Raw genomic sequence first — 17,219 nt, forward strand, 5'->3', positions numbered from 1 at the left:
TTTGCATAAAGATTCTTCAAAATTTTGTAATACAAATTTGGAACATGATTTGAGTAAATTTGGGTCAACTATCCTTTTAAAATAAGCTAGCTATTTGGTTTTATATGGCCGTGTCATTTGATAGCAATTATGTAGCATTTAAATGCCCGGATAGTATTGGATGTGGACTGATCTGAACACGACATTCTACTTAACTACACAAGATTAAAGCAATTTAGTTCTGGATAATCAACTTCAGCTGAATATTAAAAGGTCTGCAGTGTAACTGCCTTAAATCTGTATTGCACCTTTTAAAAATTAACTTGGGGGAAGAAATCAAGTCAAAGCAGGTAAGGTGGTTGAGCCACCATTAATCAAATTGCAGACCTTGAACATGCCTGTAAACAGTTGACTTACAAGCTTCTTTTGGGCACAAACTATAGCGTGCAATTGTGGAAATATTTAATTTCTAACGGTCATTTAAGGAATATAAATGTAGCCTTCTGTAGCAAAGGAAAGCTCAGCCACACTATTTCTCCTGCAAATACCTCAGATCACCCCATACACAACTGAGCTTGTAAATGTCACCCAAACAAGAGATAAGGACAAAGGAGTTTTCTAAACCAAAAAGATTTATTGAAGACGTTAACAAAAACACACTGAGCTGACAAGTCTGAGGAATGTCCAAAACAGTTCACATGGTCATCAAGACCAGGATGCTTCTGCAGAACCAGGTGATGGAAAACCAAGTCCTCATTCAGAAGAAAGCAGGCCTCATAGATGGAGCTTGAGTGGAGCGTCAGTTGGGCTTCCAGCAGACTCTTGCTGAGGAGATTGAAGTGGAGGAGCACTTTCAGCTTCAGCGCAAGGGGTCCGCTTTACTTTGACCTCTGCCTCATCTTTCGCCTTTTACGCTTCAGCCTAAAAAGAATTAAACGTTACTTCATGCTCACTCCAGTGTAAGTTAATAGAGAAATGTGACTCGCTCGTTTAGTTGAACTCACCTGCGCATACGCTTCTTTCGCCACTAAAAGAAAGCACAATCATTAACAAGTTGAAGTTCATCGGGTAATTCATACGAACATTGCTAGCAATTAAGGCTAAAAATCGCCCATGCGCATTAGCGTCTGGCTGCATTAAATTACGCCTGATCGCATTGCAGCATGGCACTAGGAGAAAACAAATACAAGACTACCACGACAGTTTACAGTAATGTTATTTTAACTATACAGCAACCAATAAGTGGCAGTTACAAATTCAACACGGTCAGGCGTCCTGCGAAACAACCGCATTAGCAGGCTAGGGTGTTTAGAGTTTAGGCCCAAATATTAACAACCAATAGCGACCATTTCAGATTAAAGAATGAAAATAAAATTAAAAGCAATACATTTACTTAAACTCCAACTGATAGTTAAAGGAAAAACTTTTTTTACTTGAGCTAAATGGCGTATTAGCATACCAGCTGCGATCAAGACTAGCCAGATTCAGAGATTCACCATTTAACATTTATATGCAAGTTATCCTTACCTTCGCTCTCATGATGAGAAGATTGTTCTGTAAAGAAACAAATAACGTTAGAAATACAGCTGGATGGCAAGTAAAAACCTTGGATTACTACGGATTGTAGAAAATGGCACAACAACATGAGAGAAGACCACTTCCTTACCTCGTCGAGAGACAACAACGACTCCAAGAGAACGTCATGAGGAGGACGAGCTCTTTTATACGTCTCGATTGCGTCATTTTCCAGCGACCGCGAAAGAGCGCGTGCTACACACCTGCCATTAATCTTTAAAAATCTTCTTCGAATTTACTCATTGGTTCAGAATCAGTGCATTTACAGTGTACTTTGCATTATTTTTTTTGCAATTATGTAATGCACACGTCGTGTTTATCAAACAAGGTCTGGAAAAAAATTAAATGCTATTTTTACATATAAAATGTAAATTTATAATTAATTCTTAATTATCATGTGCATCATATCAAATGCAGAAACATGTAAGAACGTTTTTGTAACAACAAAAAAGAATGCTACTTTTTCGTTTGATTTTCACATATGTTCCCCTTACAAAGGTAGATGTATTGACCAAAATCTATATAAATCTCTTATATAATATTTTAAGGCCTAGCTTAAAAGTCTCTCTCTCTCTCTCTCTCTCTCTCTCTCTCTCTCTCTCTCTCTCTCTCTCTCTCTCTCTCTCTATATATATATATAAACTATTATAGTTACATAGTTTTCTAATATTTCGTAACGAATCATGTTTTTTTAACTGTATTTACTATCTCAGTTATTTTATTTGACATGGAGGACAACACTGTTTTAGATCAGAAAAAATGGCTGTAAAACAATTACGCTATGAAAATACATTTGACAAATATGGCTCCTAAAATGAAGTTACCATATCATAAGGTGATACACATACTTTTTAAAATATGTATCTCTCTCTGTGTGTGTGTATTAATGTGTGTGTATGAGTATGTATATATTGTGCATTAAGAGCCAAAACAATTGTGCTCGAGTACCTCAGTTGTCAAAATCATTGTCCCCCTCCATCTCTTTCTCTCACACACTTGGATCAACCAGGTAATGAGACACAGGGTATGTAAACTTTTAAACAGGGTCATTTTTTATTAAATGCAACTGTTATGTTGTCTTGTGGACTATATGTAAACATATTTTATGTAAAATTATCTTATTCAGGACCATACCAAATAAAAAGATTAATATGCATTTTGTATGAACCCTTTGTTTTATTTTAATAATTAACATTTAGCAGATTCTGCAAGCCGTGTGTAAACCGTTGAACACGACTGTATATAAAAGTTCAGCAAAAAATATCCTTTTTTCAGGATATTAATGATTGAACATTTTAATTTTATGACATACTCATGGACATATTTGTAATTGGTTCATTGATATATAAAAGAACAACCATGTTTTAATTGTTTAAATGGCCAACTTTATGTTTGCCAGAGTACCTGGTCATCCAACTTTAACACAGCAACTTAGCAGAAAAATTAAATGTGGTGGCTGCAGTACAATAGCTTGGGAGTACAATGCATTTTTGACTAATATAAGTAATTTATATAAAACTGTGGACCTACAATAACTTACCTCCAACACATTGCTGTTTAACAGGCAGAAGAAGTATTTAAGTACTTGAGCCACTCTTAATGTATGAATGTTGCCTTGCATTAAAATTTAACAACAGACGGCATTCATTTGAACTGTTTAAGCAAAACATTTGGATTTTAGAATGTGGACACTCAGGTGGTCAAATTTAATAGACCATGTCCATACTACATTTATGGACACTCTACTAGCACAGGACACCTGTGTGAACTAGAGGAAATAACTTCGTACACCCAGCTAAATTACTTTGGGACTAGGTGGTTATTATTGCAGGAAGGGCTCATAAATTCTCCTGCCATTAGTTTGACATTATCACATGTTGATTTAATGCATCAGTTGTGTATATATGTAAGGTTATCCTTACATTCTTAAGGTTTTTCATATTTGAGTGCTTAAATTGAAACAAACCAGACTTTGATCCATCAATTAGCTAATTAAATTTATTAGATGTACACTTATAAAATGGCAGGATAATTTGGTCAGTCAGTTCAATCAATAAACAATGGTTTCAGGAGACCAATAAGCTGAAGGGAAGATCTACATTAAAACAAATGCTTAAAGTCATCTAAAAGAAATCAAAGCTTACCAAATGAACAGTTGTTTTTCTATATCGAAATTGGTGAGAAGGTCATCAATTAAAGAATGAAAACTAGGATTATTTTCCAAACGAAAAGAAAAAAAAAGAGAGAAAACCTTAAACTTTAACAGATTTCAAACAGGGACCTCATCTGCATGGACATGAATGCCAACTTCATAGCAATGCTGTCTAAACAGTGCCACCATTACACTTTTATTGTTCATGATGGCTTGTACAATGACAGAGAGGGTCAAAAGAACCCCAGCACTTGCCTCCTGTAAACACGGTTGGACAGTGTCTACCTGCTCATCCTTACACTCCTCTATCTAAGAGTGGCAGCTGCTCCGGAGAGCAGCCTCGTTCAAAGACAAGCAAACGCAAGTAAACTGCACAAACCCTGTAGCAGTCTTATTTAACTAATGAGGAGGTATTCAAAAAGACAGAAGGCTTGGCTGGAAGGCTTCTCAGAGGGGCAGGTCATAATTAGCTTTAACGGTTCTGTTCTTTGGGCTGTGCAGAGGCTCTGTCAGTCAGCGTGGTTGGCAGTGGGAGTCTATGCAGCAGCTTCGCTCTCAGCCTCCACTGGTTGTCCTGTAGCACCTTCCACATTTTTGGATGCCTGGGGACAATGAAAATTATGCAAATATGATCAAAGTCTTTTTAAGGCAAGTCATATCACGTTTCTTTGAAACTCCTTTCGGGTAGCTATTACAGTCATGCAAGTACAGCTCTTTGAAAGGTGAACTCTCCTAAGCTGTTCATCAAGCTTACGTCCAAATCACCAGTGAATGTCTCATACAGTTTGTTTCTAAATGCTCCAATGATGATAAACCCCCTCTGCATTTTTTATGTTGGACCAGTCAATGCACAAAAGTGCCCATCTAAAAAAACTGACTGTTTCTATAGCACCCGGAGCGTTTAACAGCAGCTGCAGTGAATCAATGACTTTACCAATTGGTGAGAGGCTCTTTTATTTAGAAGGTGGGATGTATTCCACCATATTGCACATTGCACTCTCTCTTTAATAGTAATACGAATGCACCATCTTTGTATATAGTCTTTGATATGGTTTCATTTTCACAACAAAGTGCCATTACAAATCATGTTAGCAGCTGTTGACATAACCAACCTTCTTTTTCTTCTTCTTCTGTGCCTTGCGGCTGGCTGAGCTTTGCAACAATGCCTGCGGGAAAACAAAGCAAGTCTCAAAAAAGTAAAAAATGTCTCATTGTAAAGACCAGGTTTTCAAAGACACCCCATTACTAAAATATAAATAATAAAAATAGTAAGCATAAAAAAATAAAAAAAATTGTCCAATCTATTATTAAAAAATAAATTGTTGAAAGTGGCATCCTGTACCTTTTTTTTTTGTGAGTTGTTTTTATTGTGAGTAAAATAACCCTTTATAGTTTCAGTATGACCATAAAGCACAGAGTATTTTAAGTTGTTTAAGTTGGGGGTGTGTATAGTGGGAAGACACCATCTAGATGTGCCAATCACCAGAGCTAGGCAGGAAAAGACTATAGGAGTGCAAAAACTAATCTCTGCACACATTTTTCTTCTTCTTCATTATTCTGATTATTATGTACTGTTAAACACAAGAGATGCTGATTGTGAGGCATCTGAAATATTTAAAGTACAATGAAGGGTTGACAAAAATACTTATCAATACTGAAATATCAAAAACATTGCAAAATTGGAATTTTCCACTGAATAGATACATGAACAGCTGCGTTTCTAGCTCTCTAATCTCTCCAACAGCGAGTTGACATACAAACCCGCCTCCCCTCACTCGCTTGTTTCCTTTGCTCCAGTTGTATATTGTTGGGGTTACATGGTTTGAATTTCGGCATGGGAATGCACATATAGCACAACATTTTACAATTTTTTTTGTGTAAAAAATGAGTAAATATTTTGTGCTCATACCCAAAGTGTATGCCTATAAAGCTGCCTCTAAGTATTCAGGGAAGTGTATGTAAGATTGTGTACAAAACTGTTACTGCAATCACTTTCAAATGACTATAGAGCGGTGTATCCCTCTCCCCCTCCCCCCTGACTGGAGGTTGACAGATAGGCTGCAGGATCCAGCAGGAACGTTTGTATCTGCAGCTGTGGTAACTAGAGCAGATCTGGCAACCCGGATGAAGAAACACTACTGACTTTGTGATTGGTCGATAGGTGGAGGGTGGAGCTTAAGGCCAAAACACAACATGACAACATCAACATCAGTTGAGGGCTGCAACAACAACTTTTAAATGACTATCCTGGCCGGACTACTGTTGTCAGTGTTCTAAGTATTTGAAATGAACATGATTTCTTAATGTATAGTGACATATCAGGGCCGTTTTATGATGAATTGAAATACATTTCTTACATAGTTCCTTTAAATTAAGCCCATAGAAAGCAGAACGTAAATGTCAAATTCTTAAATAATAATTTCTTAGCAGCCACCTGGGTATAAAACACACCCGTCCTCTACTTTTAAGTCTCTTACCTTGAGCTCTGGGTCTTGTACTTCAAACTCAGACTTGTAAAGCTCAGGTTCAAAAGGCCCATTGGTTATACGCAGAGGGCCATTCGCCATTAGCATCACCGTGAATTTAAACTGCGCTACATATTCACCTTGAAAGAAAAGAGGAGACAGAAGGTTTGACAAAGTGACTCTTGAAACATTGCTGATGGCAAAAATAGAAACCGACTTTGACCTGGTCATGCGGCAAATGTGCTGGATGTGCTTCTCTGAGCACCGACGTGACAGGAAATTATTTCTCATTTTCATTTAGTGATTTGTTGTAAAAGTTCAACTCACTTCATGCTTGGTTGAACATTTTGCATTTAAAAGTGACATTTTTATGACTGAGGTACTCATGCCTCACCTTCCTTCTCATGCAGGACGCTGAAGGGCTGAAGCAGCTCGTGCTTGGCACACTCAACCACGCCCAGCCGAGCTTTACTCTCATCCTCAAATGCCCTGATAGCACACAGACAGAAAGACAAGGACAGAGACTAAATTAAATGAGATGAACAACAAAAGTGAATAGTTTGTCTTGTGCCATCTGCTTTCAGTTGAGCTGCTGGCCTTGCAGGTTTACGTTTGATAGGGATGGCAATGCACGAACATACTGCTCGAGTGCACAAAGTCAAATGCATAAATGTTAACATGACCAGCTCTAATATTTTAAATAAATTGTATTACATTTGTATAGTTCATACACTTCCATTCAGTCACTTTTAAAAGATTAATAGTTATATCAGCATATTATAATGATTTCTGAAGGATCATGTGACATTGAATACTGGAGTAATGTTGCTGAAAATTTAGCTTTGCCATCAGAATAATACATTTTAAAATATAAAAAAAATAATGTAATATTTTTTAACATTATCACTGTACTACACTAATTTCACTGTATTTTGGATCAAATACATTCAGCTTGGGTCAGAAAAATAAACCCTAAAGTTGAACAGTAGTATTTACTTATTTCATACATTGAAAAAAAATCAGCATTGTCTACTTTCACAAGAAAATTATTTAATTAATTCATTATTATCCATTTATTATGACATTTATTTTATTATGCACTATTCATTTGATTATTTATCCTTTAACTAAATCGAAAAGATGATGAAGAAAATAATTTGGCAAAAGGATAAAGAAAAAAAAGTAATTTTACATTCAACTAACATTTAAACATGAAATAAAGAAAGCCTTAAATTCAATTTGGAAGTGATATATCTTTTCACACTTTTACATTTGAATCATTTAATTAATTGAATTAAAGGGAATCAATCATGTCATTTGTCTTCTGTTTATCTTCGTTGATTAAAGTTTATATGCAAGTAAAAGCCTAAATTAAATCGGTTCACCATATAAAGTGATCGAGTCTCTTTAGAACATTTGGACTAAACCACTCAATTTATATGGAATAGTTTTCCAATCACTTTATGAACTTTTTGAAGCGTCAAAGTTGCAGTGGCATCTAAAGAGGGGTCAGAGAGCTCTCAGATTTTATCAGAAAGACCTTCATTTGTGTTCCGAAGATGAACAAATGTCTTACGGATTTGGAACAACATGAGGGAGAGTAATTAATGACAGCATTTTCATTTTTGGGTAACCTTTTAAAGGACAACTCCGGTGAAAAATGAACCTAGGGGTAATTAACAGATGGTTACCGAGTAGATCGTTCCCTGGGATGCATTTTCATGAAAAAGGAATGTAAAGAGTTTTATCTCTAAAAACAGATTAGCTTATAACGCTTGTCTATGGGGCACAGTGTAAATTAAATTAAATCGGTAGTTAATACCACTAACAAGGCTCAAAATAGCCTCACACTAACACGGTAGCATAATGAGGGTCTCTACATGCAAACCGAAGCATTGAAAGCTTTGTAAGAGTACAAACAGTTTAATAAGAAGACACTTTATAAACACAGTACATTACGTGTATATAAACAGGAGCCATATTGGAAAAAATGTCAACACGCGTCAAGCCACGAAAACTGTGCTAAGTGATGAACTGTGACTTGGAATCTCTTATGGTCCATTGTTTCCGGAAGAAAACACTGAACGCAACAAAGAAAATAAATAAATAAAAATTTCCATGTAATTAGATTTCACAAAATTCCTATCGACCAGCTTACTTAGCACAGCGTTCGTGGCTCGACTCGTTAAGACTGTTTTTTCAAGATGGCTGCTGTCCGTATACACGTAATGTACCGTCTTTATAAAGCGTCTTCTTATTTCTTCTTAGAGAACGATCTACCCGGTAACTGTAACCATGTGTTAATTACCCCTAGGTTAATTTTTCACCGGAGTTGTCCTTTAAGTGGTAGATGCTCAAATAGTGATAGCTAAATATTCAACCCTTACTTGAAATGAAAATAAATTACCTCAAAGTAAATGGCATGGCATCAAATCGCCGCTCCACCTCACTGAAAAACACCCTAGAGGTCTTCATTTTAAGGCCATACTGTTTACTGGGGTCTCGCTTGTAAACGGTAGTCCTCTGCCCGGAGTCTCTAGCCTGCAGAGAGAGACATCAGCACTCTAAGGCATTATAATGGCAGACATTGAGAGAACAGATGCTGAGATGAGTCTTCACCTTTCCCTCTCCGGTGCTAATGAGCACGTCCACAGCGTACACCTCATGCACTTCAAATTCTGCCTTCTCATGGTCCTTCCTTAGAGCAGACAAGGACAGAGAGCATTTAACATAGAGGAACACTCAATCATTTTCCAAAACAATCCAGCGCTTCATTGTCTTGACCTTTGCTGCTCGGTGGGGTTTTGAATGATGGTCTTCTCTCCATCAATGACATGCTGCTTTAACTGATGAGACAGCATGCCTGTGTAGAGAGACACAATGAGTTTTAAAAACCACACCATGATGCTTTAACCATGAGTGAGTTCAGCTTATGTTCAGCTCACCCTCTATGGCCATGCATTTAAATGACTGGGCAATCTTGTTCCAGGCATCTGTGAGCTGAGTGTTCTGAGAGACACAGAAAGAGAGATGATGATGAAACTAGTAAAAATGATTTTCTATAATTGAAATAAAATATAAACATTAGCCAAAAAAAACTTGAACTTTAACCAAAATAAGAAATGTTGGTTTATGACATTTAATAAGTTCAAATGCTAAAATTACTAAAATAAAAATGATATATATAAACACACAATTAGTAAAAGTATAAGGGTTGGCTCACCCAAAAATTAAAATACTGTTATCATGTACTCACTCATGAGTTAGATGAATAATGAATAGACTTAATGAATAGACTCATTATATGATGAATATACTTAATTACATTTGCTGATCAAGGTTTATATGTGAATAAAAAATCAATTTAAACCTGTTCGTCAGAAAGCAACTCTTCAGAAAACATGGATTAAACCGCTCCATTAATATGCATTTATTTTACAATCTCTTTATAAAGATTTTGAAGGATCAGAGTTTTGGGTTAATAGACTTTAAATGGAGGGACAGAAATATCTTGTGTGTTGTGAAAATAAACAGAAGTCTTTTGGTTGTGGAAGAATATGAGAGTGAGCAACTGATGAAACCATTTTAATTTTGGGATGAACTAAAGCTTTTAGTCAAAAAGGAAATTATGAAGGAAAATAAAGCGAATTCAAAATATCATGAAATACTATTAAAAACAATACTAAATAAAAATAACTTTAATTTTAATAAGTACATCCTCCCAAGATATTGTCCTTCCATATAGATTATGGTTGTTAGTAAATCTCCACAAAGGGAATTATCCATTTTATAAAAGAGAATTTATTGTGACTATCAAAAAAAGGTTAAATCATTACCCACTGTTACTCATGAGGATGTTACTAACAGTTAATCACAGGACCAGACTGATTCTATCTAACCTGATTTCCAGGCTTAACCAGCCGAAGAGCAGCTTCTGCACACAAGTGGGCAGCTTTGATCACATCCGCTTTCCGTCCTGTCACAGGAGTATCCTAGAAGATCAGCAAAGTAAATGTAAGTGCAAGTTTAAACAGAATAAAAACAGAATGTGGCATTCACAAAGAAGAGTGACATACCTTGGTTGCGCCAATTACAAAGCTGTGAGCAACATTGGAGATGAAGCCATCCACATGCACCCCAAGGTCACTGCAAAAGAAAAAAAAAAGAAAAAATGCAGTAATCAGGACATGTGCTGATAACCAGATGAAAACATATACATAGTGCAAAAATAACACTCACATTTTAACCAAGTCACCGTCTTTAAGAGTATAGTCTGGATCGCTCTTTATTGGTGAGAAGTGGCACACACAGTTGTTCACAGACACACAAGTGGGGAAGGCAATCCCTGTCACACAAGAATACCACATTTATTTATTTTTATATAAATATCTATAAATTTTTATATACATGGCTGTGTGTGTATATATGTGTACTTTTGTGTTTATCTATTTAAATACAACATTTTCAAAATAAATAATACAATAATTAAAACATATTTGACAATAAAAAAGTCATTTTATAATAATTAGTCACTACATTCAAGATTAATGTTTTTGTTTTTGTTTTTCAAAAAAATTCTTACCTTTTTTTATCTCTTTCTCCTTCTTGAAAACCTTGCCTGTTTCGGCAGTGATGAAAGCGTCTCCTTTCTCACACAGACTGAGGACAGACACGCCAGGCTTGGCTGCTTCAATGATGGTCTTCAATGCCTCTGATGAAAAAGATTTCACATGAAACAACAAAGTTTCCCAACCAAAGGATTTTGAAGCATTCCCTAAAGCACTACGACCTGGTCTGAAGGAGATCAATACACATTAAATCAGTATGCACTTTTAAAAGGAATAGTGACAAAGTAATTGAAGACTGAGATTAGCTGAAGCTCTCAGCACCTGGCTTGTTTGCTTGCATGCATATATATATATATATATATATATATATATATATATATATATATATATATATATATATATATATATGCGCAAGCAACTCTGAAACTCGACAGGACAGAAGCAGAATGACAGGGTCAGTCGCCACTGACTCTCATTGTAAGGAACAAGAATGCAATGAAAGTAAATGGTGACTCAGGCTGTCAGTAACTTACATTCTGTCAAAAATGTACTTCTGTGGTTCATAATCATACAGGTTTAGAGCAATATAAGGGTGAGTTAAAATGAAAGAATTTAACTTTCTGTGCAATTATTTTATGTTCCGTTACAACTACAGCTAACTGGCTAACCTGCTAGCCTAATTTTTAATAATATACATAACGCCGTTAAGATTAGAAAACATCGGGTGCTGATGTTTGTCGACACGATTGTAAGTTACGCCAAGTCAAAAAACAAGAAATGGCAGGCATCGATGCCAGTCTCACTACAGCTCGCAGACACATGGCCGAGTGCTGAGCTGAACCTCCGCTCGGTCAAATTCAAGCCTTAATCACGCATAAACCTCCAGAATCATGCTTACGGTTCGCTATGTCGGCCCCCATCTTGTACTTGGTGACCACCAGGTCATCAGCAATGGTCTGCTCTTGCTGGTCGTCGTCTCCTGACATGTTTGTCAGTGGTGTGTTTCAAGAGGAGCTCGTAACTTTTTCCCTCGCTTCGCTTGTAGGATGATGGAGCACAGCACGCTTCAGATCTCACAGCCTGCGCATAGAGCCTGCGCCACCAGCAGCCGTGGAAACGCGCAAGATGGCCGATTACTGCACTGTTCTTCAAAATAAAAGTCACAAACCTGCGGACACTGAAAGAGTGACCTCTGCGGGAGCTCGAGGGAATATTACTATGCCTAATATTTAAACATTTTCTAGTCTAGGCTAGCATTATACTATTTTATCTTAATAGTTATGACATACAAATGAAACACTAGGTTACAGTAGGGCTTAATCAATATGAGGTAAAAGTAGAAATTTTGACTTTGTCATAGTTATACATTTCAAAAAATATTTTTGACATTTATGCCATAATTTCGACTTTTTATGTTATTTATAATTTACATTTGAGCATTGCATTCGTGGAAATGAGCTAAATAGAATTCAGCCTATGTGTGAAGAAAATGAAGAAAAACCAAGGTAAATATCACTTGTAAAAATAATATTTTTATTGTGTGACTTTTTAATCAAGTAATTTTGTCAACAACTGAAATTAAAATGAACTTAGTAATTATTGTACTGCCTCTATCAGATTTGATGTAGTCTCAATACTTAGTTATAAGACTAGACTCTAGATGTGCCTTTTTTTGTTTTCTACAAGCTTGCTGTACTGAATCCATTGTGGTTCATCAAATGTTCTAAAGCTGCTGTTTGCTGTGAGTAAATCAATTTCATGATTTATTAGAAGAATTTCTAAATCTGAAAAGGTGTGAGATTCTCAAATGAAAGAAAGTTTTAGTGAATCAAATACTCTGGCAGTTACAGAATTAAGCTAAATCAAATACTGAATCCTACATTGTCATGTCTGACTTAAAATTTAACAATGTCAGATAACTGTCAACATGTAAAGATTATGAGTTTTGTTGTAATGAGAAGTAGCTTTTTTATATACGGTAATCAATAAATGAAACCCAATAAACACATGACACAAAAACAACAAAAGAATAGGGTCACATTTAGATTAGGGTCCAGTTCCCACTATTAACTTTACTTCAACCTCATTATACTCCTACTAATAATAATTACTGCTTATTAATAGTTAGTAAGGTAGTTGTTAAATTTAGATATTTTTTAGGAATTGGGTTTGATTAAGGGATGTAAAATATGGCCATGGAATTTTTATTTAAATTTAATATCAATTTATGTGAAAATTGTTTCAAAGTAAATCCTACATAATTTGTTATAGCTGAAATGCTTGTTGTTGTGTTTTTAAATAAGTAATTTTAATTTTTTTAATGAATTTTTTTAAATTAAGGTGACCTATACTTGTTTGATGTTTGACAAAAAATGTACATATAATAGTGTGAACAATTAACTATGGGACACAATAAGCTCAGGTTATAAAAAGAAAATTATTTTATTTATTGGGAAAATCAATATACAGTGTTCCTCATTGAGCAAATAAAAATCATCATCTTAAAAAAACAAACATAAATCTGTACAAAACCACAGGAGTTGGACTTCAGAGACAAACAAGTGGAGGTAGGGCAATCTTAAACAAGACGAGACATTTCATATAAAGTATATTTCGTTGGCACATTAGCATTGATGTGTTCAAATGCTGAACACATGGTAGATATACATCCTGAGAAACATGTAGGTTATTCCAGTCCATTCTGTTTCCATTGTTCATTCATCAAATTGTTTCTGTTAGTGAGCTGAAGTCAATAACTACGTGCATACGGCATCCTGTTTGTGGAATAATCTGCTGTGCCAGTAATCTGGGTTGTCAAATGAAGTGTTTTGCGCCTCCACTCCAGTACACACTTTTATGTAGGATCTGAGACCAGGATTTTGTGACTCCTCTCCCACAACAGGCCTTCCCTTTACCGGAATGTTCTGATAATCAGTCTGATCTCCATCCTCAGAGCCGGTTCTCCCAGATGCCTGCATGTCCACATATTCACTGCGCTGTGTAGTGCCATCAGAATCCTTATTTTCCTTAGGTCTTGCTGTCAACCTTGGCGGCTCACTTACATTTTGATAAATTGCTTCTTTGACGCCACTCTCCACCTGATCTGGACTGCTTGCTTTGCTCTCCCCTGCTCCCATGTTTTGCTGGTGTATATCTGTACGTATGTCCATGTATTCATACTCAACCCCTGATTCTTGTGGCTGCTGCTCCTCTGAGGGTTCTCCCTCCACAGCACCGATCGCAGATTGACTCCCATCAGTGCATGTTTCTGTTCCATCCAGAGAAGCAGCAGCAGACTCCAGACTGTCCCCTTCAGGGGAACTAGTGGCCTTATCTGACTGTTCGATTTGTGTTGATTCAATGTCTCTCTTCTGTGGTAAACTGTTGCACGTGTAATGAGAAGGGGGTGATTTGCTCAGTGCAGATGAAGCATCAGTGCTATCAGTAGGTGAAGTAGAAAGCAGAGGGGGCTTTTTGTTCATTAGTTCATACTCTTGTGTGGCCTCTGTTTTTGGTGTCGAGAATGCGCTCTTGGAGTTACTTGATATCCTACTATGTGAAACAGTGGTTCTGGAACCTAAAGAAGAAAATATGTCATAAAAATGCACATAGTTGAGTCCCACACTGCAGCAAAGTATGTATTTTCACCTTTTAGTGCTTACCCCTAGTGCTTATTTAGGGAATTCACTCCCGTATTTAAAGGGTTAGTTTACACAAAACTGAAAATTCTTTCAATAATTACTTACCCTAATGTTGTTCGACACCCATAAGACCTCCGGTCATCTTCAGAACAGAAATTAAGATATTTTTGCTGACAAAAATGAAAGGCCTTCATTGACACAAATGTCATTTCCTCTCTCAAGACCCATAAAAGACACTAAAGACACTGATTCATAACCGTTCAAATCTTTGTTTTGAAATCGGCCCATAACTATATAAGTCATCATTTGTTTTTTTTTTGCGTACAAAAAATATTGTAAAATCAATGTATTGAGATGGGCTTTGTAACGACGTCTTTAGTGTCTTTTATGGGTCTTGAGAGAGGAAATGACATTGGTGTCAATGAAGGCCTGTCTGAGCCATCAACAAAAATATCTTCATTTGTGTTCTGAAAATAAAAGATCTTACAGGTTTCGAACGACATTAGGGTTAATTAATTAATGATATAATTTTCATTTTTGGATAAATTAACCCTTTAAAGTGGTTATCACTCATGCAACTTTCCAGTATGTACATGGCAGATCAATATTGTTTTACCTCTCTCTGTGGGCAGCACATATCCATAATGGTCCTCGTCTACACCCTCTAGACCTGGCGAGAATGGATCTGACGCCACAGACACGCCGGTGGACATGTAGGCACTGTCTGTACGACTACGACCTCTGCGAAGACTGCCTGTTTGAGAATTAAGTTCAACCATTTCAATGTCCACCATGGTCCCCCTGCCCTCTGAGCACTCGGACTCTGTCCTCACTGAGCCAGTCTTCCTCCTCTGGGCTCTCATCTGTGTGGGAACAATGCAATTGTATTATTTCTCATTCCGTATTTGTGATAAGTGTTTCTTAAACAGGGGTCCTTAGAATTTTTTTAAATTTGGTTAGGACTGTAAAATTTATTTAGAATTATTTTTTATTTGCAAAAAGTTCTATCCAAATAAATATGAATTGAAAATGTTTCTAGTGGTTAGACAAAAACAAACAAACTTTAATACTAATGGTTAATCAATTATTATTAACAATAATAATCTGAATAAAAACACATACAAATCAAGATGCAAGCTGAAATTATATATATTTTTATTTTCCCTCTATGGCTATTGTTTCTTTTATGAAGAACATGCACTCTGAAGTCAGTACCATGTAGACATCTATGATTAATTTGGATTTTTCTCACACAGCTTCATAAGAAAATATATATAAAGCTGCCTTTATGTTTTAGGAAAAGGGTTTCTTACAAAGGGATCATATTTGGGTGTCCTTAGCATTAAACAGCTTTAAAACACCTTATCTAATGCATGTCCATTCTGATTTAGCACAAAAAAAAGAAGAAGAAGCTTGTAGTCAAGTCACCATGATATAACATGATATGAAAGCTGACCTGTCTAGGGTCATCCCCTGGGCCAGGGGTCATAGGAAGATAACCTATAGTTGTTGTGTGTTCTGAGGTGCCCTAAAGAGAGAAAGAAGAGAATTATTATGCATATTCAGTTTCTATACACCTATTCAGAGAAGAATAACTAACATACACTATCAATTCACAGGTCTGGGGTTAGTACAATTGTTTGTTTGTTTTTAAAGAAATTAATACTTTAATTATTAATACTAGTTATTCAGCAAGAATTAAAATGATAATATTATTAAAATTATATTAAAGGCATTTATAATGTTACAAAAGCTGTCAAAATGTATCAAAGTTTCCACAAAAATGTTAAGCAGCTAAGCTTTTCAACACTGATAATATTAATAATAATAAATGTTTCTTGAGCACCAAATCTTCCTTTTAGAATAATTATTGAAGCAACATGTGATACTGAAGACTGGAGTAATTCTATTTAATATCCTGCTTTGCCATCATCACAGGAATAAGCATATCACATTTTTAAATATATTACAATAAAAAACAATATTAGTAAAATTTCACATTACACTTTTACTGTATTATGATCAAATAAATGCAGAAATAAGACTTCTTTCAAAAATATTTTTTAAAATCTTACTGACCCCGAACTTTTGAACAATTGTATAACATGATAGAAATATTTATTGAAGTGTATTGCAGACATCTCACTTTGTAGGAGGCCATACGGAGACGAGAATGACTTCTCGTTGGTGACAGCTGGAGGGGAGGAGTAGCAAAGCCATCCTGCAATACCTCATCGTCATCATCGTCATCATCTTCCTCCAAGCCTGCCTCTATATGAGAGCCTTTAACACGTTGGTGGCTTTCCTCTGCACCAGCGCAATTCTGAGAAGGCTACATTATGGCACAGAAATCAATGAAATCCATCTCAAACCTGCTTTCTAATGCCCTATATTTGAAAACTTCCAAAGAAAATCTTGATTTCTTACTTTCAACACAAGGTATCGTGGTGGATCCCTTGCCATTCTTGTAAACTCACTGGCCAGTTCTTTAAATGTAGGCCTCACATTCTCATCAATCATCCAGCCTAGTAAAAGGTGGGGAATAAAAAGTGTTTATTATGTGTTGTAACGGTGCATTAAATCATGAAACATTGCTTAAATGCATCTAGCATCTGCCTTACACTTGACCATGACCATGTAGACATCTATGGTGCAGATCTGTGGTTGAGCCAGCCGCTCTCCTTTCTCCAGTAAACCTGGCACTTCATGAGGATGCATAGCTGTGTACGGCTCCGCTCCATATGACATCATCTCCCATACAGTCACACCTGGAATAAATAAGAACATTTACTCAAACAACTTCAATAAACTTCAAACAACTAAAACTAACTTGCTGTAC

The 17,219-nt window shown here is 36.1% G+C and overlaps 2 protein-coding genes and 1 long non-coding RNA gene across 4 annotated transcripts in view; all 3 read right to left on the bottom strand.

Annotated features, from left to right (window-relative positions):
• Positions 1-593: 593 nt before the first annotated feature.
• Positions 594-1,746, bottom strand: LOC137079283 (uncharacterized). The gene is made up of 4 exons (XR_010905445.1): positions 1,646-1,746; positions 1,507-1,533; positions 984-1,006; positions 594-900 (listed from the first exon to the last, which is right to left on the bottom strand). It is a non-coding gene; the product is annotated as an uncharacterized lncRNA (long non-coding RNA).
• A 1,792-nt stretch (positions 1,747-3,538) lies between these two features.
• pa2g4b (proliferation-associated 2G4, b) lies at positions 3,539-11,866 on the bottom strand. Its single transcript, XM_067446152.1, has 13 exons — positions 11,638-11,866; positions 10,754-10,882; positions 10,411-10,516; positions 10,248-10,317; positions 10,071-10,163; positions 9,117-9,180; positions 8,956-9,034; positions 8,791-8,869; positions 8,579-8,712; positions 6,566-6,660; positions 6,184-6,311; positions 4,819-4,872; positions 3,539-4,308 (listed from the first exon to the last, which is right to left on the bottom strand). Exons 1-13 carry the CDS (start codon positions 11,723-11,725, stop codon positions 4,243-4,245), a joined length of 1,185 nt encoding a protein of 394 aa, XP_067302253.1. The 5' UTR covers positions 11,726-11,866; the 3' UTR covers positions 3,539-4,242.
• A 1,291-nt stretch (positions 11,867-13,157) lies between these two features.
• erbb3b (erb-b2 receptor tyrosine kinase 3b) overlaps positions 13,158-17,219 on the bottom strand; it is a 28,607-nt gene continuing 24,545 nt past the window's right edge. For both annotated transcript variants that reach the window (XM_067446155.1, XM_067446154.1), the window contains 6 exons: positions 17,002-17,148; positions 16,808-16,905; positions 16,527-16,712; positions 15,837-15,908; positions 14,997-15,243; positions 13,158-14,316 (listed from right to left, as the gene is read on the bottom strand). In XM_067446155.1, the coding sequence (XP_067302256.1) occupies positions 13,496-14,316; positions 14,997-15,243; positions 15,837-15,908; positions 16,527-16,712; positions 16,808-16,905; positions 17,002-17,148 (1,571 nt within the window). In that variant the 3' untranslated portion in view covers positions 13,158-13,495. The remainder of the gene's footprint in view (positions 14,317-14,996; positions 15,244-15,836; positions 15,909-16,526; positions 16,713-16,807; positions 16,906-17,001; positions 17,149-17,219) is intronic.

This window comes from Pseudorasbora parva, chromosome 6 (assembly GCF_024679245.1).
Source record: "Pseudorasbora parva isolate DD20220531a chromosome 6, ASM2467924v1, whole genome shotgun sequence".
NCBI lineage: Eukaryota > Metazoa > Chordata > Actinopteri > Cypriniformes > Gobionidae > Pseudorasbora > Pseudorasbora parva.

Bases quoted from the DNA above. Each gene is read 5' to 3' on its own strand.
- pa2g4b (XM_067446152.1), bottom strand. From the start codon at position 11,725: ATGTCAGGAGACGACGACCAGCAAGAGCAGACCATTGCTGATGACCTG. The intron at 6,312-6,565 runs GTGAGGCATGAG...TTTTCTTTCAAG, and splicing joins CGTCCTGCATGAGAAGGAAG to GTGAATATGTAGCGCAGTTT. The intron at 4,309-4,818 runs GTTGGTTATGTC...CATTGTCCCCAG, and splicing joins AGAAGAAGAAGAAAAAGAAG to GCATCCAAAAATGTGGAAGG.